The sequence below is a fragment of the Agrilus planipennis genome, unplaced genomic scaffold, assembly GCF_000699045.2.
Source record: "Agrilus planipennis isolate EAB-ADULT unplaced genomic scaffold, Apla_2.0 scaffold51, whole genome shotgun sequence".
Classification (NCBI taxonomy): domain Eukaryota; kingdom Metazoa; phylum Arthropoda; class Insecta; order Coleoptera; family Buprestidae; genus Agrilus; species Agrilus planipennis.
Genome location: NW_020438915.1, coordinates 1,610,733 through 1,634,349, shown reverse-complemented (window position 1 = coordinate 1,634,349; position 23,617 = coordinate 1,610,733). Strand labels below are relative to the sequence as shown.

The 23,617-nt window shown below is 37.6% G+C and overlaps 1 protein-coding gene across 1 annotated transcript in view; it reads right to left on the bottom strand.

Annotated features, from left to right (window-relative positions):
* Positions 1-3,677: 3,677 nt before the first annotated feature.
* LOC108733001 (protein vestigial) overlaps positions 3,678-23,617 on the bottom strand; it is a gene marked incomplete at its 3' end in the record, with an annotated part of 38,157 nt that continues 18,217 nt past the window's right edge. Inside the window, exons 3-5 of the mRNA XM_025973603.1 lie at positions 21,399-21,549; positions 20,353-20,499; positions 3,678-3,983 (exon numbers count right to left, since the gene is read on the bottom strand). Coding sequence (XP_025829388.1) covers positions 3,678-3,983; positions 20,353-20,499; positions 21,399-21,549 — 604 coding nt within the window. The remainder of the gene's footprint in view (positions 3,984-20,352; positions 20,500-21,398; positions 21,550-23,617) is intronic.

Here is a 23,617-nt window from a genome sequence, read left to right as displayed (position 1 = left end):
AATAAAACTCATAATTTTCATTGATCCTATGACTAAAGGGTCATTTGTTCAACTTTCAAGTTTGAAAATTATCAATTAAACTCTTCCGTTTCAATTTTGAAGGATTCGTAATATGTCAATTAATTATTTTAGTACAGAATTTTTTAATTAGTCTTTATCTGACTTATTTCAAACAGGTACAAGAGTTTGTTATAATATCTAGCGAAACTGTTTAATTTTTTTTTGGAGGAAGATGGTAATCCTAAAGATCCATTTCTTGCTGTGACTACGCATTTCATAATGGTTTGCTTTATTAAGGTGACCAACTATTTTTTGTTCAAAAAGAGTGCACTTTGCATGTATTTCATAGGTGAAAAAAAAAGAAGAAAAAACGATAAAAACATTATTTTCTTTTAAAAACATATTTTTCTTCGGAGTGGATTTTTTTGCTAAATGAGAATGTTCGTCTAATAACGTAGCCACATCCGAACAACTTTCATTTTGCATATTAAATTTGACTGTTAAGACGGCAGATAATGTTTTTACAGAAATTTGCGACTTTTCACTGTTCCAATAATCATTCCCTAGTGATAATAACAGCAGCATTAGTGCCTGGGCAACATAAGGAAATTTCTATTAAAACTTTTAAATTTTCATGTGGGGTATGTTCTACTCTAAAATTCCGAAAGATTTCTACCCATCTTTTGTCAAGTCCTATTTTCTCATCGTTCCATTTCTTCATTTAAATATAAATTTACTCTTCGAATTTCTTCAAAGAGAAAATTGTCATTAATAACAATATATTATACTAATACAAATGAGTATAAAATTATATAAATGAGTACTTTCAGAGTACAGGATTTGAAAAGAGTACGGTTTGCGAAAAAAGAGTACAAAATTCAGTAAATGAGTATAGTTGGCCACCTTGGTCACTTTAGCTTTACATTTGTGGAATCATCGGTTTTAAATGAACAATGTGATTTTAGTCTATTTACTGTCTAATACTTGATGCAGGCGCTTGATGGATTTATAAATTTGTAGATTGAATAAGGAGACAATTGTGGAAAAGTGGATGATTTGGACAACTTCCAAATGCTATACCATTGAATTAAAGGACTCTATATATTCATCCTCATTCTTCTTCTGGAATCGGGTTTAAGAGTCCTTTATCGTACAAACGGAAAAGGTGAACTTCCGTTTTATATCCTCTCACGTTGTTATCGTGGCTCTGCGGGTTTGTAAAGTTGGGATAGGGACATTTCCTTGACGATATTTCGCAAGTTTTCAGATAAAAGCTTTAGTTTTTGGTAAAATTTCGGTTTGTAATAGCACCTACCGATTCCGGGGGTAGTTATATCTAAATCTTCAGGGATCAAACCTAAGTATGTTCACGTAAATGGAACGAAAACAAATTCGTAGAAGTCTGCCGTGGTCATCTGACAGTGGCGGCGACTGCGGTGACTTTTTTCGTATTTCATGCTATAGCCAACGTAATGGCTGAGTTATTACCGGCAGTATTGTAGGAATGGCAATTAGAGGCGTCGGCGGAATGCCGCGAGGACAAAGGGGAAGTCGTGAGAGGACAGGCGGGTGATGAGGGGTACGGGGAAAGGGAGAGGAATGAACGGCAGCAGCAGGGAGGAAAGATTCGTTTGCAGTGAAAAGGGGGCCGGTCAGCGAGCTATGCACTCTGGATTGGCCGGAACGGCTCTGGATTGGCCGGAGAAACGCTCCTGGTCAGGCTGATTATTGATTCACTACAAGTCCTTGTAGTCGCGCAGCGTTCGACATGTGCAATGTGTATGTTTAGAGAAAGAAAATTATACACCTGTACACCGAGTGTCCATATTAAATTGACCGCACCTACGGTACCGTAACGTCCGCTGAATGGTTATTGCCCGGAATTAGAAATTCCACTTCTGAAACCGTAAGTGTTTCACAGGCGACGCGCGGTCACTGGAATTCCGGAATCCAAGGAGACTGAAGCACGTTAATGGACACGGTCGGAAATTTAGTCGATCATAATGGGAAAATTGTAATTTGATTAGTCGAATAGTGCAGAAAGAAGCAAAATGAACACAATTCTTTCATTATTAGCTTCTGAAAAACTCTCACGGCTGAAGTTTTGGTAGGTTCTTCTTCGTTTACATTACTAGAAAAAGAAAATTAGGAAGAACTGCTAAAGGAATGCGAAACTGAACTTAAGACCTTCCAGTACATTCTGAGCAGTGTAATTTTCATTGGTCGTCGGGTTCATCATCATAAGGTCGTCAATCTTAAGACTGGTTAGACACGCAACTCCACTGGTTCATATCCAGAGCTAACCTTCGCATTTTTCTAAAACTAGAACATCCCAGATCCCAAACTGTTTGCGAACAGTAATCTAATCTAAGTCTACCTCTACTCGTCTTAACTCTTGGTCTTGCTTCTAATATGTCTCTGACTAGCCCTTCATACCTGAGAAGGTATCCTATCAACATATTTCGCACATTTTTTATTGACTTTAACAGACTCCTCTGTTATCCTGGTTTTTCTAACATCTCTTCATTTTTATCGTTGTCTATCCACTGTATCCTCATTATTCTCCTCTAACACCACATTCCAAACGCTTCCAATCTTTTCTTTTCCGCCGCGCCCATCGTCTATGTTTCGTACCCATATGGCGCCGCGTTCCAGACCTTCACATTTAACAATCTTTTTCGAATTTCTAAATTAACGACTCGCGAGCATAGAATTGAATTTCTTTTTGTCGATAGCGACTCGACCTTCCGCTATTCTCTGTTTCATATCTGACTTCCTAGATACCGAAAATCAACTAGTTCTTCTAATTTTTCGTCTCCTATCTTTACCATATATTCTCTCTTTCTCTACTGTTTCTTCCTTTGCATACCAGTATTTTTGTTTTACTTTTATTTATTTTCATACAATGCCGTTTTGTCAATACCGCTTCCATTTTATTTAAGGTTATCTTTAACTCCTCGTCAGTTTACAAGTCACAAAAACTGCGAAAAATTGGGATGGACAAAATCACACTTTTCTTATCGATTTAAAAACGTAGATATTCTGCAGTTTTCAAAGTAGATACATAAGTTTTCAGAAAGACAATCCTATGGGGAATCAATAGGACAAATATGGATATATGCTTTATGTCATTCAAAACCGAAGGATTCTCTTCAAGTCGTTGAGGATCATAGCGTTTGAAAAACTTATAGTAACATTATTTTGGAAATAAGAATTACATGGGTTCGTACATCTTCAAAAAATGAACAATATAGTTCGGGAAATCGGGAAAATATGAACGTACATGTCAAATTTTGTTCAAATCCTTACATTGGAATTTAAGATCCTGATTTCTCATAAATGAATTTTTTATTGTCTTTCAAATTATAAGATGCAGGAAAAAAATGTTTCTAATGGGAGTGAAATTTACTTAAAAATTTCCAGTTTTTTTGAAACAGATGAAGGATGAATATATAGACATATGTAGGTTTCTAAAGGACTAAAATTCCAAGAGTTTTCGAGTGTTCTTAATGGAATGGGACCATGGAATTGGAATCATTCTAAAAATTCTGATCCATGAGTATCATTTTGACACCCGAAATAGTCCAGTGATTATTGTAGGAAATGCAACTAACCCTTATTCCAAATAAATCCTTTAAAATCTAACGTTTTCGTTAGCCAAAAGTTGGATTATTTACCTGACATTGTAGGATAAGAAGAGTACGGTGTGTCGAGTGATGGATGCTGCCATTCCATCGCTTTACATTGTGCATGCGATCCCATGTGGAGCCTCGAACCGGGTAAAAGTAAGCTACTGTATTGAGCCATGTTGTGGTGGTGGTAGTCGTGAACTGCTCGGTGGTGCGTACTGTACTGGTACCATGCCTCGCTTGGGTGGTAGTGATCCGAGTATAGATCCGAATGGTGCGATCCAGACGCACCTTGATAGTGCTGACTGTTCCAGAAAGAAGGGGGGAAATTTCGTTGCGACATTGGGGGAATATCTGCAAAAAGAGAACAAAAGTATCGATGAGTCAAAAATGTGACGCGTAGAAGACATTTTCTGAGTGGAGATGAAGGAAGAGAATTCAGTGATTTGGTAGGAATTTAGAAAATGTACTTACACCCAGTTACAGGACAGTTGGTTAGTCCAGAACCTGTAATGATTGAGGTTACTGTTAGAGGCAGAGTTTTCAAACTTTTCTTCAAAGGTGAACTGTAAACATGACCAAATTTCATGTATGCTGATAACATCAGTGGTGATAAATGATTCAATTGTATGTTTCTTCATAGTTTGTATATTTGGATGAAGGATTGGACCAGATAGAACTTATGAGTTTGAATTCCTCAGGAATTATAGTAAGAAAGAAAACTGCTGAATCCATAATATTAAGATTGGAAAAACTTTGGCGGTTGTTGTAGAACAAACAAAATATATCAAATCCCACTGCTAAAACACGACACGACCTACTTCAGAGACTGAAGAGAACTAAGTTTCTAACCTTGTTACCGAAAAGTGCTTCGGACAACTAAAGTGTCGTGTTTTGACGTTGGGGTTTGAGCTATAGGGTTGTTCGGAAAGTCATTTCGTTTTTTTATGTGGAAATGAAAGACAGTTTTCGTATAATAAACAAATACTTTATTAAATTATATGACCGTTCTGGTCCAACACCTTTTGCCATCTTTCTGGTAGTAGCATAATTCCACGCTCATAAAATTTTTGGTCTTTGCTGGCAAAAAACTGATCGAGGAGGTTTTTGACCTCCTCATTTGAGGTGAAGGTTTTACCGTCTAAAAAATTTTGGAGTGACCGGAACAAATAATAATCCGATGGTGCCAGGTCTGGAGAATATGGTGGGTGTAGCATTGTATCCCATTCAAGCTGTAAAAGCTTTTGGCGAGTGACCAAACTTGTGTGAGGTCTCGCGTTGTCTTGGTGAAACACTACACCTTTCCTGTTGATTAGTTCTGACCTTTTCTGTTGAAGTGCATCATTCAGTTTGTCCAGCTGATGACAGTAGACTTCCGAATTAATCGTTGTGTTATCCGGTAAAAGCTCAAAAAAAACGATTCCTTTAAAATCCCACCAAACAGACAGCATCACCTTTTTTTGGTGAATATCGGCTTTGGAAATGGTTTGAGCCGGTTCATCTTTTTTGCTCCATGACCTCTTGCGTTTGACGTTGTTGTATACAACCCATTTTTCGTCCCCAGTGATGATGCGCTTCAAAAACGGATCATTTTCGTGACGTTTGAGAAGCGAATCGCAGACGTCAATGCGGCGACACAGATTTCTCTCTGTGAGAACATGGGGAACCCATACATCGAGCTTCGAGGATAATCCCAGGCCTTTCAAGTGGTCATAAACTGTTGAATTTGATAAATTTAACCTCAATCCGATCTCACGTGTTGTTATTCGCCGGTTCACATCAACTAATGCCTTTATCGCGTCTTTATCAGCTTCAACCGGCCTTCCCGAACGTGGTGCATCTTCGACATCAAAATTGCCGGATCGAAATTTAGCGAACCAGTTCTGGCACTGGCGTACTGTCAACACACCTTCTCCATACACATCAGTCAATTTCTTTCTGGCTTGAACAGCATTTTTACCCTTTCTGTAGTAAAACAGTAAGATATGTCGAAAATGCTGCTTATCGCTCTCCATCATTAAAAGGGCACCAACCAAAAACTACTGCGTAGAATTAATTGGAATTTTTCACACACAAGCCTTGCTATATGAGCTCTCAAAGCATATAAAAATTATACGGCTTAAATGTTTAGTTGGGTGCAAAAGAATCCAATTAAATCCTCTGTCGGGAAAAAACGAAATGACTTTCCGAACAATCCGATATTTTGTTTATTCTGCTGAATCCATGATGATTTGCTAGCAAATTTGTTCCATTATTAGATATTAAGCTTCAATAAAGCATTTAAGCTTCCAGGAGTGGTGAAATTTCCTGTAGTTCTTGCATTTATTCAATCGTCTTTTCCTTTTGAAGTCATTTAGATTTTGGATGTGATCGAAGAGGATGGGAGACGAGTTGAGACTTTCTCATGTGTTTGGCTCTAAGAACGTTGACTTTTTTAGGAATTGGAGAGATCCGTATAGATATAGATTAACCGCTACCAGGTTGTACGTATGTATATTAGAACGGCATCGATGCCTGGTGATACCCGGAATCTTATACAATCGTATCATCAGATAGATAGATGGCTAGATTGTCGTCGTAAGAAAACTAGGTTGAACGCTTCGGCAACTTATCGCTCTCCTCCGATACTTCTCTATAGGTACATATAAATCTAACGAGCGGGTCCTTCAAAGGATATCGCTTTTTACACGTGTTCGCCGCTACCTGTCGAATATTTCGCGATTCGAATTCCCTGACGGTCCATCGTAAAGAAACAAAAAGTAACGTCGGCTTTCATTTGGTCACTTTACAGTTTCTTGACATTTTGTTCCCATCATCGGTAGCCGAAAACTATTACTACACGCGCATTAATGTTATCTCGATTTATAAGAACGGTTTTATGTGTTGTTTTTACCGTAAGTACTTTTAGTATCTCGGTTTGGTCCGTGTAGACCATGGGAGATAATGGAATTTTTAGGTACATACCTACACCTTATTAACGACCATTTTAATGGCTTTTGGATTTTATGGGGTTCGTAAAATAGCAATTTTGTAATCGAGAGAAATTGAAAGGAACATGGGTATTGCCTGAACACCAGTTATTTTAGTTTTCTGTGATTTCTATATACAGGTCTTTTTAAAAGGGCATTAATTCTTAGTCACGTATATTCTACGTCTTCACATTTAGTTGAAAGGAATTTGGTAGGTTTTAAATTAAAGACTTACTTAGAAAGTTCATAAATTAGATAGCACTTATGTCAGATATTTTGGTATTCTTCGTTTACTTTTTACAATAGTAAAGAACAAAGATGTACGACATCATCATGATAAGGTCGTCAGTCCTAAGACTAGTTGGACACGCACCTCCACTCTTTTCTATCCTAAGCTAATCTTCGCATTTCTCTAAAACTAGAACATCCCACATCTTTAACTATTTGCGAACAGTAATCTAATCTAGGTCTACCTCAACTCCTTCTAACTCCCGTTTCTGCCTCTAATATGTCTCTGACTGGACCTTCATGTCTGAGAAGGTGTCTTACCAATCTATCTTGCCTATTACTTATTGACTTCTATAGATTTCTCTGTTCTCATATTCTTTCTAATACCTCTTCAATTGTAACCCTCTCTATCGACGGTATCGTCATCATTCGCCGGTAACATTTCTTTTTATTGAAGGCGACTCGACCCTGCGCTATCATCTGCTTTATATCCGTACGACTCCTTCCGTCCTGACTTATCTGACTTCCTAGATACCTAAAATCAGTCACCTTCTAATTTTTCGTCTTCTATCTTTATATTCGCTCTTTCCGTACTTTGCTATCTCTAACTCTTTCTTGCTTGATGCTAATACTGCTACATCATCTGCAAATCTAAGTATACTAATCGTTTGCCCCTGTATATCTATCCTTACAGTTGTACTGTCTTTAATGATGTTGATCGCGTCGTCAATGTATAGATTCAAAGGTAGCGGTGACAGTGTGCATCCCTGTCTGACTCCCTTCCTAATATCTACTTCTCTACGTTGCAGCCCCAACTCTATAAGTGCATGTTGCTCTTTATACAAACTAAGTATCACTCTTCTATTTTTGTAACTCATCCCTACATTTTTAAGTATATTTAACATCTTGTCCCATTTAACATTGTCAAAATCTACGACATAATAATAAAAATTTCGTAACTAATCAAAAAATGAGATCTATGAAGATCTAAAGATCTACGACTCTTAACTGAAGATTAGATTGTGATTGGGAAGGTTGGTTAAATATGGCAATCGTTATCAGAAAAGTTGATCAAAATCGATCCGATAGTTTTGCAGGGGGTTTAGGTATTATTTCATTTATTTTATAATATACTTAACAGGGATACTGATAGATTTCATTTCCTTCTAGTTAGTCTTGTTATCTGTAATGGATATTTTCTATTGTTTTTCGTAATAAAAACACTATGTTATTTAAGTTTTAAGTAACGTATTAATGGAAAGAGAAAAATGAACTGCCAAAGCGTACCATAATTTGGTTTTGCTTTGTAAGTTTGCAATAAAACGAAGATATCAGCATCACGCCGTTTCTGATTTAAGAAGTCAAGCGGAATGTTAGAAGTACCGCCGCTCCTTGCTCATTACTCAACTTCACTCCTAATTAACACAAATTAAATTGCGTAAATTTGAAGAAATAGTTACGCTTTGCCTGTGCTACTACACATCGTAACAAATATATCGGTTGATCGATTCCTTTTAAACATACTAGGCATAATGATGCTTCATGTATGGTGCCTCATACTAATGAAAAAGGAATCGACTGGTGAATGACACTTCCAATCTTCCAAAACAACATTTTTTGTATAATGCTTCGGTAAATCATAAGAGCGAAAGTAGAGATTGAAGTACTTTAGTATTTTTTATTGCAAAATTCGAATGTTTCAATTAAACCACTAAAGATTGCAATGGTAGCTTGCGTTTAAATTTAAGGTTTCGCAGATTGGTGAACAATTTAAATATTTAAAATCAATTATGGTATTGTAAAACTTTACCTCACATTTCTATGTGCTTATATTTGTCTATATTAAGTTTGTGGGTTAAAATATAGATGTCCAAATTTTCAGAAATTGCTTGTTTTTTATCAATGTTCGCAAGCTCCTTGTGGTTCCTTTCTCAAGCTCAAACTGTTTTATATTTCCATAAACGTTTCGCTGAAGACTTAATGTTGTTTTCGCTAAGTTTTCTGAATTTACAAGTCAAATCTTATCGACAGTTTAATTTACTTAAATATCTGCAAATTGAAGACTTTCGAGTTGTCATATTGTTTTGAACAAAGTATGTTTAACTATGCATGCATCATGTTAAGTGTTTGTATTATCTAAGTATGTTTTTTCGTATATATATATATGCATGCGTATATTTGTATATTTATACGTACTTTTATGTATGTACGTATGTTTGTATATATATAAGAACAGTTCGAAATACTTTATCTGGACAGTCCTTAGCAGAACATTAATCTTATTTCCTTTGGTAGTAGGGCGGCGATGTACAGTCAGTTCTTCGGTAGAATGTGCTTCGGCCGGCTGCCGTGATTTATATAAAATGGTGTCCGATTATTTTTTATTTCTCAACGTTAACCTTAGTTTTATATTGTTGATTAGCCTTTGAATTTGCCGCCCCGACTCCCGATTCCCACAGTGGTAACCTGTTCTCGCGTTGAACACCTCTCTATCTATCTCATTCTCTCGCCGTGTCTCATCGAAACGCGTTGCATTTTTTTCAGTAATATACATAGATGTTGATCCTTTGTTTTTTCTACCGATGTATATATATTTATTATCGACGTTGTTGTTGTTGCTTCTTTGTCTCCTTTCGACATCTATCAAAAAACGGGAATTTGTCAATCCCTTCGTCCTTTTTCTTTTTATTGAAACTGAATCTTAAAGGTCCTTGTAAATTTTATAATCGCCTCTGATCAGCTATAATTACTTATTAGACTAATGGGGAGGGTTGTTAGACGATGATTTCATCACTAGGTAGGAAGGTAAATTTTTCTTATGTAAGGAGAAGGAGTAGTAGGGATATAAAGCAGAGGATAGCGTAGGGTCGTGTCGCCTTTAATAAAAAGGAGTCACTTCTATGCTCGCGAACGGTTAATTTAGAAATTCGAAAAAGGTTATTAAAGGTATATGTCTGGAGCAAGGCGCTGTACGAGTGCGAAACATGGACAGTGGGCGCGGCGGAAAAGAAAAGGTTAGAAGCCTTCGAAATGTGGTGTTATAGGCGAATGATGAGGATAACGTGGGTAGAAATGAAGAGGTATTAGAAAGAATAGGAGAACAGAGGACTCTATGGAAGTCAATAAGAAATAGGCGAGATAGGTTGGTATGACACCTTCTTAGACATGAAGGTCTAGTCAGAGACATATTAGAGGCAGAAACAGGAGTTAGGAGAGGTGGAGGTAGACGTAGGTTGGATTTCTGTTCACAAATAGTTAAGGATGTGGGTTGTTCTAGTTTTAGGGAAATGCCAAGTTTAGTTCCGGATAGGAAAGAGTGGAGGTACGTGTTCAACCAGTCTTAGGACTGACGACCTTATGATGATGAGAGTGAAAGATGCTACCACTGACATTTCCTTAGAGAAAGATACCCTATGTTGAATACTATAAGGAAAATGCATGCATCCTTGACGTGCTCCCAACTTCGTTTGTTCTGAATTTTCGTCGATCACATTCTTTGTCACTGCTCAGTAGTAATATATCTTACCTTGGTGACATGTACCCTAAAAGCTTTCCTAAAATATAGACTTTCTAATAAAATAATAATTCTGAATGTCTGTGTTCTAGTTCCAGAGATAATCCTTTACTGTATTAGCATTACACATTATCTAACAAAGGTTGTGTGATTAAAGTTTTCGAAAATTCTTAAATTTCCCTGTGGTGTGTTTTATTTTTACTTCAGCAGTCGTCTAATTTAATTCAGTTTAATGGGGGTAGACAATCCAAAATTCCTGAACAACGATCACAACATTCTAGTGTTTTTACATTCCGTTACTACTGAATTCCAGAGTTTAAATGTTAGAAGACCACACACAATTTTCTTATCTACAAACGTTGTACCTGTACACCTGTCCTAATAATCAATTAACAGGTGTTGCAACCACCTTACAAAATTTATTGGAATCGTAGCACCCCGATGATGATAGAGTACTTGAACCTAAGCATTTTCTTTTTGAATTTTTTATAATTATTTACTTATACATAAAAAAATACTACAAATATGTTATGCTTGCTAGGGGATGCGCACCTGATGTAATTTAACCCTGTCCACGGTTCACGAGTACTGATGTAGTGTTAAATGTGCAAATAATTGAATTCTTTTCATATTACTCTTAATTGAAGTCCGTGCTTTCAACGAATGTAATTAAATATTTCATTTTGTTTTGTACTCTCCAGACGAGGGGCGAAGGACAGAGGAAAGGAATCGAGGGGTTGGTTTTCTGAACACAATATTGCCTCACTCTTCTGCACTACGTATTTAATTGAGAGGGATTTAAATTAAAACACGAAAATTCATGATCCCACCGCGTCACGGAACATTTCCGCTTGAATGTTTTTAAGGTTCATTGAATTCCGGATGAATATTTTTTACTCCTTAAATTTGTGGATCATTAAAGACAGTACAACTGTAGGGATAGATGTGCAAGGGCAAAAGATTAGTATGCTTAGATTTGCACATGATATAGCAGTATCTATTAGCATCTAGCAAGGAGGACCTAGAGATAGCTTTAAATAAAATGGAATCGGTACTGACAGATCAGTACTGTATGAAAATAAATAAAAGTAAAACTAAAATACTNTTATTAAGATCTATGTGGCTCTCATGTGGCTACTAAATATCTGAACCCTTTCACGGCATGCGCTATTTAGTCTGATCCGGCCCTGATATGGATACTCAATTTGAACATTTTCTTGGTACGCCCTATTAAGATTGATCTAGCGCTCATGTGGCTACTGAATATCTGCATCCTTTTACGACATGCCCCATTTAGTTTGATCTGGCCCTCTGTATGCCTTATTAAGATCTATGTGGCTCTCATGTGGCTACTAAATATCTGAACCCTTTCACGGCATGCGCTATTTAGTCTGATCCGGCCCTGATATGGATACTCAATTTGAACATTTTCTTGGTACGCCCTATTAAGATTGATCTAGCGCTCATGTGGCTACTGAATATCTGCATCCTTTTACGACATGCCCCATTTAGTTTGATCTGGCCCTCTGTATGCCTTATTAAGATCTATGTGGCTCTCATGTGGCTACTAAATATCTGAACCCTTTCACGGCATGCGCTATTTAGTCTGATCCGGCCCTGATATGGATACTCAATTTGAACATTTTCTTGGTACGCCCTATTAAGATTGATCTAGCGCTCATGTGGCTACTGAATATCTGCATCCTTTTACGACATGCCCCATTTAGTTTGATCTGGCCCTCTGTATGCCTTATTAAGATCTATGTGGCTCTCATGTGGCTACTAAATATCTGAACCCTTTCACGGCATGCGCTATTTAGTCTGATCCGGCCCTGATATGGATACTCAATTTGAACATTTTCTTGGTACGCCCTATTAAGATTGATCTAGCGCTCATGTGGCTACTGAATATCTGCATCCTTTTACGACATGCCCCATTTAGTTTGATCTGGCCCTCTGTATGCCTTATTAAGATCTATGTGGCTCTCATGTGGCTACTAAATATCTGAACCCTTTCACGGCATGCGCTATTTAGTCTGATCCGGCCCTGATATGGATACTCAATTTGAACATTTTCTTGGTACGCCCTATTAAGATTGATCTAGCGCTCATGTGGCTACTGAATATCTGCATCCTTTTACGACATGCCCCATTTAGTTTGATCTGGCCCTCTGTATGCCTTATTAAGATCTATGTGGCTCTCATGTGGCTACTAAATATCTGAACCCTTTCACGGCATGCGCTATTTAGTCTGATCCGGCCCTGATATGGATACTCAATTTGAACATTTTCTTGGTACGCCCTATTAAGATTGATCTAGCGCTCATGTGGCTACTGAATATCTGCATCCTTTTACGACATGCCCCATTTAGTTTGATCTGGCCCTCTGTATGCCTTATTAAGATCTATGTGGCTCTCATGTGGCTACTAAATATCTGAACCCTTTCACGGCATGCGCTATTTAGTCTGATCCGGCCCTGATATGGATACTCAATTTGAACATTTTCTTGGTACGCCCTATTAAGATTGATCTAGCGCTCATGTGGCTACTGAATATCTGCATCCTTTTACGACATGCCCCATTTAGTTTGATCTGGCCCTCTGTATGCCTTATTAAGATCTATGTGGCTCTCATGTGGCTACTAAATATCTGAACCCTTTCACGGCATGCGCTATTTAGTCTGATCCGGCCCTGATATGGATACTCAATTTGAACATTTTCTTGGTACGCCCTATTAAGATTGATCTAGCGCTCATGTGGCTACTGAATATCTGCATCCTTTTACGACATGCCCCATTTAGTTTGATCTGGCCCTCTGTATGCCTTATTAAGATCTATGTGGCTCTCATGTGGCTACTAAATATCTGAACCCTTTCACGGCATGCGCTATTTAGTCTGATCCGGCCCTGATATGGATACTCAATTTGAACATTTTCTTGGTACGCCCTATTAAGATTGATCTAGCGCTCATGTGGCTACTGAATATCTGCATCCTTTTACGACATGCCCCATTTAGTTTGATCTGGCCCTCTGTATGCCTTATTAAGATCTATGTGGCTCTCATGTGGCTACTAAATATCTGAACCCTTTCACGGCATGCGCTATTTAGTCTGATCCGGCCCTGATATGGATACTCAATTTGAACATTTTCTTGGTACGCCCTATTAAGATTGATCTAGCGCTCATGTGGCTACTGAATATCTGCATCCTTTTACGACATGCCCCATTTAGTTTGATCTGGCCCTCTGTATGCCTTATTAAGATCTATGTGGCTCTCATGTGGCTACTAAATATCTGAACCCTTTCACGGCATGCGCTATTTAGTCTGATCCGGCCCTGATATGGATACTCAATTTGAACATTTTCTTGGTACGCCCTATTAAGATTGATCTAGCGCTCATGTGGCTACTGAATATCTGCATCCTTTTACGACATGCCCCATTTAGTTTGATCTGGCCCTCTGTATGCCTTATTAAGATCTATGTGGCTCTCATGTGGCTACTAAATATCTGAACCCTTTCACGGCATGCGCTATTTAGTCTGATCCGGCCCTGATATGGATACTCAATTTGAACATTTTCTTGGTACGCCCTATTAAGATTGATCTAGCGCTCATGTGGCTACTGAATATCTGCATCCTTTTACGACATGCCCCATTTAGTTTGATCTGGCCCTCTGTATGCCTTATTAAGATCTATGTGGCTCTCATGTGGCTACTAAATATCTGAACCCTTTCACGGCATGCGCTATTTAGTCTGATCCGGCCCTGATATGGATACTCAATTTGAACATTTTCTTGGTACGCCCTATTAAGATTGATCTAGCGCTCATGTGGCTACTGAATATCTGCATCCTTTTACGACATGCCCCATTTAGTTTGATCTGGCCCTCTGTATGCCTTATTAAGATCTATGTGGCTCTCATGTGGCTACTAAATATCTGAACCCTTTCACGGCATGCGCTATTTAGTCTGATCCGGCCCTGATATGGATACTCAATTTGAACATTTTCTTGGTACGCCCTATTAAGATTGATCTAGCGCTCATGTGGCTACTGAATATCTGCATCCTTTTACGACATGCCCCATTTAGTTTGATCTGGCCCTCTGTATGCCTTATTAAGATCTATGTGGCTCTCATGTGGCTACTAAATATCTGAACCCTTTCACGGCATGCGCTATTTAGTCTGATCCGGCCCTGATATGGATACTCAATTTGAACATTTTCTTGGTACGCCCTATTAAGATTGATCTAGCGCTCATGTGGCTACTGAATATCTGCATCCTTTTACGACATGCCCCATTTAGTTTGATCTGGCCCTCTGTATGCCTTATTAAGATCTATGTGGCTCTCATGTGGCTACTAAATATCTGAACCCTTTCACGGCATGCGCTATTTAGTCTGATCCGGCCCTGATATGGATACTCAATTTGAACATTTTCTTGGTACGCCCTATTAAGATTGATCTAGCGCTCATGTGGCTACTGAATATCTGCATCCTTTTACGACATGCCCCATTTAGTTTGATCTGGCCCTCTGTATGCCTTATTAAGATCTATGTGGCTCTCATGTGGCTACTAAATATCTGAACCCTTTCACGGCATGCGCTATTTAGTCTGATCCGGCCCTGATATGGATACTCAATTTGAACATTTTCTTGGTACGCCCTATTAAGATTGATCTAGCGCTCATGTGGCTACTGAATATCTGCATCCTTTTACGACATGCCCCATTTAGTTTGATCTGGCCCTCTGTATGCCTTATTAAGATCTATGTGGCTCTCATGTGGCTACTAAATATCTGAACCCTTTCACGGCATGCGCTATTTAGTCTGATCCGGCCCTGATATGGATACTCAATTTGAACATTTTCTTGGTACGCCCTATTAAGATTGATCTAGCGCTCATGTGGCTACTGAATATCTGCATCCTTTTACGACATGCCCCATTTAGTTTGATCTGGCCCTCTGTATGCCTTATTAAGATCTATGTGGCTCTCATGTGGCTACTAAATATCTGAACCCTTTCACGGCATGCGCTATTTAGTCTGATCCGGCCCTGATATGGATACTCAATTTGAACATTTTCTTGGTACGCCCTATTAAGATTGATCTAGCGCTCATGTGGCTACTGAATATCTGCATCCTTTTACGACATGCCCCATTTAGTTTGATCTGGCCCTCTGTATGCCTTATTAAGATCTATGTGGCTCTCATGTGGCTACTAAATATCTGAACCCTTTCACGGCATGCGCTATTTAGTCTGATCCGGCCCTGATATGGATACTCAATTTGAACATTTTCTTGGTACGCCCTATTAAGATTGATCTAGCGCTCATGTGGCTACTGAATATCTGCATCCTTTTACGACATGCCCCATTTAGTTTGATCTGGCCCTCTGTATGCCTTATTAAGATCTATGTGGCTCTCATGTGGCTACTAAATATCTGAACCCTTTCACGGCATGCGCTATTTAGTCTGATCCGGCCCTGATATGGATACTCAATTTGAACATTTTCTTGGTACGCCCTATTAAGATTGATCTAGCGCTCATGTGGCTACTGAATATCTGCATCCTTTTACGACATGCCCCATTTAGTTTGATCTGGCCCTCTGTATGCCTTATTAAGATCTATGTGGCTCTCATGTGGCTACTAAATATCTGAACCCTTTCACGGCATGCGCTATTTAGTCTGATCCGGCCCTGATATGGATACTCAATTTGAACATTTTCTTGGTACGCCCTATTAAGATTGATCTAGCGCTCATGTGGCTACTGAATATCTGCATCCTTTTACGACATGCCCCATTTAGTTTGATCTGGCCCTCTGTATGCCTTATTAAGATCTATGTGGCTCTCATGTGGCTACTAAATATCTGAACCCTTTCACGGCATGCGCTATTTAGTCTGATCCGGCCCTGATATGGATACTCAATTTGAACCCTTTCTTGGCATTCCCTATTAATATTGATGTGGTCCTTATATGTGGTTGCTTCGTCTGAACCCTATTTAGCCTAATCTGGTTCTAATGTGTCAACCCTTTAATGGGATAGTCAATTTATACTGATTTGTATATAATAAGTGTATATTCAATAACTTTATTTACCGAAATTGATATGTAATATGCGGGCACTAACGTAGATTATGATCACATTTGCGATTAGAATGGGTTTTTTCTGTATCGGCGTTTTATTCTCCGTCGCCTTCACTGAATCCTATCTGAGGCTTCAGCAGCAGAATGATGTTAACCGTTTGTAAAAGGTATACCGAAAAACTGGAAGCATTTACTTAACGACCTCGGCATAGTTAAAATTCCTGATTCCTTTAATTTATTAGATGGCCTGCTCCTCACTTTTCTTCGCCAAACTGCTTTCTAGATCTGTGTGAACTGTATTTTTACGAACAAGAAGAAAGATAATATATTTGCACTTCTTTTTTGTCTTATCATGGAGTAGAGAGAAATCCCTTAAAAATCTTTAGGTACATTAGGTATTGTCGAACGGTTTCGTTAAAGAAAATTGAAATTCAGGAACATATTTATTTTTTTCTGTGCTTATAAACTGCCGATGTAAAAAGAATCCTTAATTATTTTGGATTTTCTGGTATGAAAATTTCAGAATAGTCGTACATAAAATTTAAAATACCTACAAACAAACCACGTTTAGGGATGAGTAATCAGAATCCTTTAAGACAATACCCCATGTATCTCAGTTTCAAATTTCGATTCTTCATGTTCTAAAACTTTTTCGTCAAAAATTCCAAATCGATGTTCTTTTTGATATTATTTGGCATAAAATCAAAGCGACGGTGATGCATTAGAGGAAGGGATGGGAAAGTGGGGATTATGACAACTCATTTCCTTCAGCTACATGATTTATGTGATACAGTTCCTGTATTAAATGCTGTTGCAGTTATGTGGCTACTAAATATCTGAACCCTTTCACGGCATGCGCTATTTAGTCTGATCCGGCCCTGATATGGATACTCAATTTGAACATTTTCTTGGTACGCCCTATTAAGATTGATCTAGCGCTCATGTGGCTACTGAATATCTGCATCCTTTTACGACATGCCCCATTTAGTTTGATCTGGCCCTCTGTATGCCTTATTAAGATCTATGTGGCTCTCATGTGGCTACTAAATATCTGAACCCTTTCACGGCATGCGCTATTTAGTCTGATCCGGCCCTGATATGGATACTCAATTTGAACCCTTTCTTGGCATTCCCTATTAATATTGATGTGGTCCTTATATGTGGTTGCTTCGTCTGAACCCTATTTAGCCTAATCTGGTTCTAATGTGTCAACCCTTTAATGGGATAGTCAATTTATACTGATTTGTATATAATAAGTGTATATTCAATAACTTTATTTACCGAAATTGATATGTAATATGCGGGCACTAACGTAGATTATGATCACATTTGCGATTAGAATGGGTTTTTTCTGTATCGGCGTTTTATTCTCCGTCGCCTTCACTGAATCCTATCTGAGGCTTCAGCAGCAGAATGATGTTAACCGTTTGTAAAAGGTATACCGAAAAACTGGAAGCATTTACTTAACGACCTCGGCATAGTTAAAATTCCTGATTCCTTTAATTTATTAGATGGCCTGCTCCTCACTTTTCTTCGCCAAACTGCTTTCTAGATCTGTGTGAACTGTATTTTTACGAACAAGAAGAAAGATAATATATTTGCACTTCTTTTTTGTCTTATCATGGAGTAGAGAGAAATCCCTTAAAAATCTTTAGGTACATTAGGTATTGTCGAACGGTTTCGTTAAAGAAAATTGAAATTCAGGAACATATTTATTTTTTTCTGTGCTTATAAACTGCCGATGTAAAAAGAATCCTTAATTATTTTGGATTTTCTGGTATGAAAATTTCAGAATAGTCGTACATAAAATTTAAAATACCTACAAACAAACCACGTTTAGGGATGAGTAATCAGAATCCTTTAAGACAATACCCCATGTATCTCAGTTTCAAATTTCGATTCTTCATGTTCTAAAACTTTTTCGTCAAAAATTCCAAATCGATGTTCTTTTTGATATTATTTGGCATAAAATCAAAGCGACGGTGATGCATTAGAGGAAGGGATGGGAAAGTGGGGATTATGACAACTCATTTCCTTCAGCTACATGATTTATGTGATACAGTTCCTGTATTAAATGCTGTTGCAGTTATTATCCTATCAATTAACGAAAGAGCTAGACACATATGTGTTTAATATTGGATATATTTTGTAATGTAGATTAATTCTGCACATTATATGGGTAATGGTCATAGAAGTGAACTTGTGGTGTTATTAATTCATGCGGAATTAATTTATTTAGTCGCAGCTACATGCCGTACAAGAGAGAAATTCCATAGGCGTTTTTAAGAAAAACTGACCTTGTTGAATGAAGAAACTCTCGCGTTTCTTTGAAACAATTTGCAGCGAGTGGTAAAGGAACGACTGCCTTTTCCAACAAAGCAAACGACCGTATCGTCCGTCCAAGAAAACGGAATGCGATCACCTTTAAAACAGACTTGATTTGTCGCGACTATTACGCCAGTTACCTAGTAATGTATAGAAGTTTTTGACCTACGTTTGCAACACAATCCTAAATTATTAGGTATTTATCTGTACCTAGTCAAAATTTACTTTTCTTTTATATCTTTTTGGGAAAAAGACAGTAAATCATTGATGTTATTGTATGGAAATGCGAAATTTAGCCCAGGATAGGAAAGAGTGGAGGTATGTGTTCAACCAGTCTTAGGACTGACGACCTTATGATGATGATGATGATGAACGAGTCTGTAAGTTATTGTTAAATACTATGCTGTTGATGAGGAAACTAGACCAAGGACTTAATAGGATGAGCTTGTATTACGCTCAAAAGACTATCGTGTACCTCCCTACAAGAAAGAAGCAATCAGAATTCCATAAAAAAATTGGTAAAGGTTTTTGCTGCTAGTAAGTGAACTGATACCGTGGATAGAGGTTAGAAATGAAGAGATATGAAAAAGAATAGAAGTTTTAGTTTTATAAAAATGCGAAGATTGGATCAGGATAGGAAAAAGTGGAGGTGCGAGTCCAACCAGTCTTAGAACTGACGACCTTATGATGATGATGTATCTATAAGGAATAGTTAGAGGCATATTAAAACTCAAAACAGGAGTCATAAGGGGTAGAGGTAGAGCTAGATTAGATTTTGCTCGCAAATAGTTAAGGATGTGGGTTGTTTTAGTTTTAGGAAAATGCGAAGATTAGCTCAGAATAGGAAAGAGTGGAGTACATGTCCAACCAGTCTTAGGACTGATGACCTTATGATGATGAAGTGAACTGATACAGTCCTGATTCGGGTCTAAAAGCCGTCGTGGGTTGAAGTTGAATAAGTTCGTCACTCGTGCTAGCAAAACGTTAGGACCCGAATCAGAACAGCATCAGTTTAAAGAAGCGTATCCTATATTTAGTTATTTGATTGTTTTTATTATTTATTAGTCCAAAAGCGCTGCGTTTTTCGATCCTGTCTGAAATACAACCTGTGGACTTTCACAATGTTCTAATTTTATTTGGGGAACGAATTGAAATAGGTATAACTTTTAGTAGATGTTGTCAAATATGATTGCTATAAATAATACCTTCTACAACTGGAAGCAGTTAAAACGTTCCAGAAATCGTTTTCTATATCCGGATACTTTTTGAAACTACCACGTAAACGGTTGTTGTATGCTTAAGTTTAATCTCTATTGATGAAGAACGGATTAATTACGCTTAATTAAAGGCTTATAGGTAACTGCTGCGAAATTTCAAGCCTTTGTATGATAAAAACAAGTATATGAATGTGGTAATTATACCAAAGTAGTATTTTTATTGTAGCGATCAGTTAGTAATAGAAAACATCTGTTCTGTGTTTCCTACTTATGAGTTGTTCTTTTGTCTGTAAAGGATATATGTACTTTGGAGTCTAAAACTAAGCGTTTGTAAGAGGAAATAATATAAGGGTGTTTTGTAAAAGTCAATAGTTTACCTTTCGTTTGCGTCGTCTTGTCCAGCGCCCTGGAGAAATGTTCGTCGACCACCGACGCAGCATCCCCTTGGTAATGTGTGAATACCACGCAGTTTGCTGACACATATTGCGCCCTCGAACCTGGGGTATCTTCGGAATCTGGTTCTTCTGAAACAATAATAATAAACCGTTGTTTAAAATCGTGCCCTTTACTGTTTATGGATGGGTCGTACGAGGTGGGACCCAAAAGTTTCTAGTACAAAGATCTAAAAAGATTTATTTGATCTATAACATCAGCTAAGCGTTCAAAGCAGTGCCCATGTGAAGCTGCAAGTCCCACTGTTAATATCACTCTTGGAATTTCCTTTGGTAACCTTTTATGGACGTATCATGGTAGGATTGTTCCAGTGGGAGTAAATGTTCGCTTTCATTTAGATGTTGCTTCAACATCAGAAACAATAAAGACGGTTGTGGTAACATCTGGCGGGTAAGGTGGATGTTCAACAGTTCAACAGTCTATGAGATTAGGCCTCAGAAAGCTCTGCAGAATTCTCGCTATCTAACGAATTCGCAAAAGCTCCACCGACATGACGTGTGTGTTGTACTCAACTTTCGTACACAAAATCGATGATCAATTTTTATGTCGCCAATCATCACACTCACCTTACTTCCCACATATTGCCTCAGCTGACATTATCCTGCTTCTGATATTGAAATTAAATCTCAAAGGATTTGGTTCGATTCAAATGAAACAGGAGAAATCGTAAGCTTTGTTCGACATATGTTCACAAAGGAAGACTTCCACAGGATAATTCCATGGGTGATGGACATGGACGCTACATTGAAAGCGATGTTTCTTGTTTCAGGGTTATAATGTATTAATCTCGTGTACTATAACTGATTATTATCTCATAATATGGAGCTTTTTTTAGATAAAATTAGGATATATATTAAATTTCAATTTGAATGAACCTTTTGGTTTATCCCTTCATTTTGATCACAGTAAAAGGTTTATTTTGTAGTTTCTATTGCACGTACATAATTTGTAATTGTTAATCAATAATTACCCTGAAGACTGCAATCTTCTTCTTTTCCAGGTCGCAAGGGGCTACTAGGGGACAAACCACCAGTGGAACTGACGGATCCTGTGGAGCTGTGCGTCGTGGTGTGCAGGTAAATGTTATGGTCATTTGATAAATTAACTCCGCTGGTCGATGGCTGCGCTAAAGAGTGTGTCTCTTGCAGTCGCTGAACGTTAAACTGCAACAAAGGTATTTACGTTTCAAATTTTTCGAAAAAGTGCAGCAATGACTAATTGCAAACAGTTTAATTGAGATGTGAAATTATTTGAATCTACAATTGCAAAATTATTTCTACAAATATTGCAGAAAAGGTATTGTCACACATGGAGCTAAGTAACCAAACGTATATGAACTAATAATACGTTCAATTTTTATCTGTGTGATCAATTTAATTTGTAGTAACCAACTCAAAACTGTTTGAGGCATTTTATTTTTGAGTCCGTGATCGAATTTCGTACTTTCGTCCTTTGGTGTATATATATAGTATAAAGGGTAGAGTTAAGGAATATTATCTGTGTTGTAAAAAAGTGTCTATCAAACTGCGTTAAATTAGGGTAGCGCTTCAGTAGTAACAGGGTAAATTTCAAAGAAAACGTCAAAAGTTATTAGAATACGATATAAAAATAAACAAGAACAAAATTACTTTGAACTACACAAATAGTTGACCTGAAGTGAGACAATCCGCCAATGAAAGTATAACAAAGTATTTCTCTGCAAATTACCCATTTCTGCTTTACTTTGTAATAATTATAATACTCAAATTGCTAAGTTGTATGGTACTTAACCTTTGGGAAGTAACTGTCTATGAATGGGAAATTGTGCAGACAACGGCTTAAGTATACCTTTTATTTTCGATTACTTACCTATAACACAAAGTCTATAAAATATATTCTTATTATAGTTTATTTAAAATGTTGAAAACTATAACTTGTGGTTTTGAATATTGAAAAGAAGATTGACACAATTTTAAAATACTAAAGTTTCGGAATTTATTAGCAATGAATGCTCTTTCGTAGAAGGCTATTTGTATACAAATTGTTGAATGCTTGAAGTTGTTTCCTTAAACATTTTGTGTGATGTGTGAGGTAACAGAAGAGAGGGCGGTATGGAAATCAGTAAGGAAAGTAGAGAGAGAATTTGAAAGGTTAGTTGGAGACATAGTAATAGAAGCTGAAACAGGAGTAAATAGTGGTAAAGGAAGATCAAGATTAGATTACTGTTCAGAAAAACTGATTATGATGAATAAATAAAAACTATAAATTATGTTAGGATGAGTTTAATGCAAGTTATATTCGATTTTTTAATCGCATGTTAGCTAGCCATTTCATACAATACGATATTAATTAGCACGTGTAGGTATTAATAGAAGAGCTTTGGAACGCGGGTATTTATGTATTTGAAGTGGTGATAAAACACATGTCCGACAGGTCTCATTATTAATAGATTATTGATAATTAAATTAGTTTGGTGGAACTGGTACGAATTCCTGGAATGCCTTATTAATCATTTCGGCTGTTAATACATGTGTATGTATACTTATGTAATACATATTTATGCATAATAGTATTATGTAAGAGTGACGATACGCGAGACTGCTTTGGCCCCCTGACGTTGCGTGTGCGCCACGGATATATGCAAATTAGATAAAATTTTGACAGAATGATGACGTGTGCTCAACACAGCACGAAATCGCACCATTTCACCAACCTCATTTAAATATCTTCGTGTGAGTATCTACATTGTATGTATTACAAGCATGGTTAGCGGTACAAGAGCTGCGGAACTTAAGAACACATAATTTTTTAAACAAATAATATNTCGAAAAAGATTGTTAAAGGTGTATGTTTGGAGTGCGATGCTGTACGGGTGCGAAACATGGACGGTGGACGCGGCGGAAAGAAAAGGTTAAAAGCGTCCGAAATGTGGTGTTACATGCGGCCAGCGGGGTTGTAATTCACTTCTTAAGTGGCAAGATCATTTGGCTTGTCCACGCCACATCTAGACCGCTGGACGATACCGCTGCCGCTACTCGTTTTATAATCCTACAATTTAATAATTAATTATGAATACCTACTAACGTTTAATTATTAGGTGTATGTTTGGAGCACGGCATTGTACGGGTGCGAAACTTGGACAGTGGGCGCGGCGGAAAAGAAAAGGTTAGAAGCATTCGAAATGTTGTGTTATAGGCTGATGATGAGGAT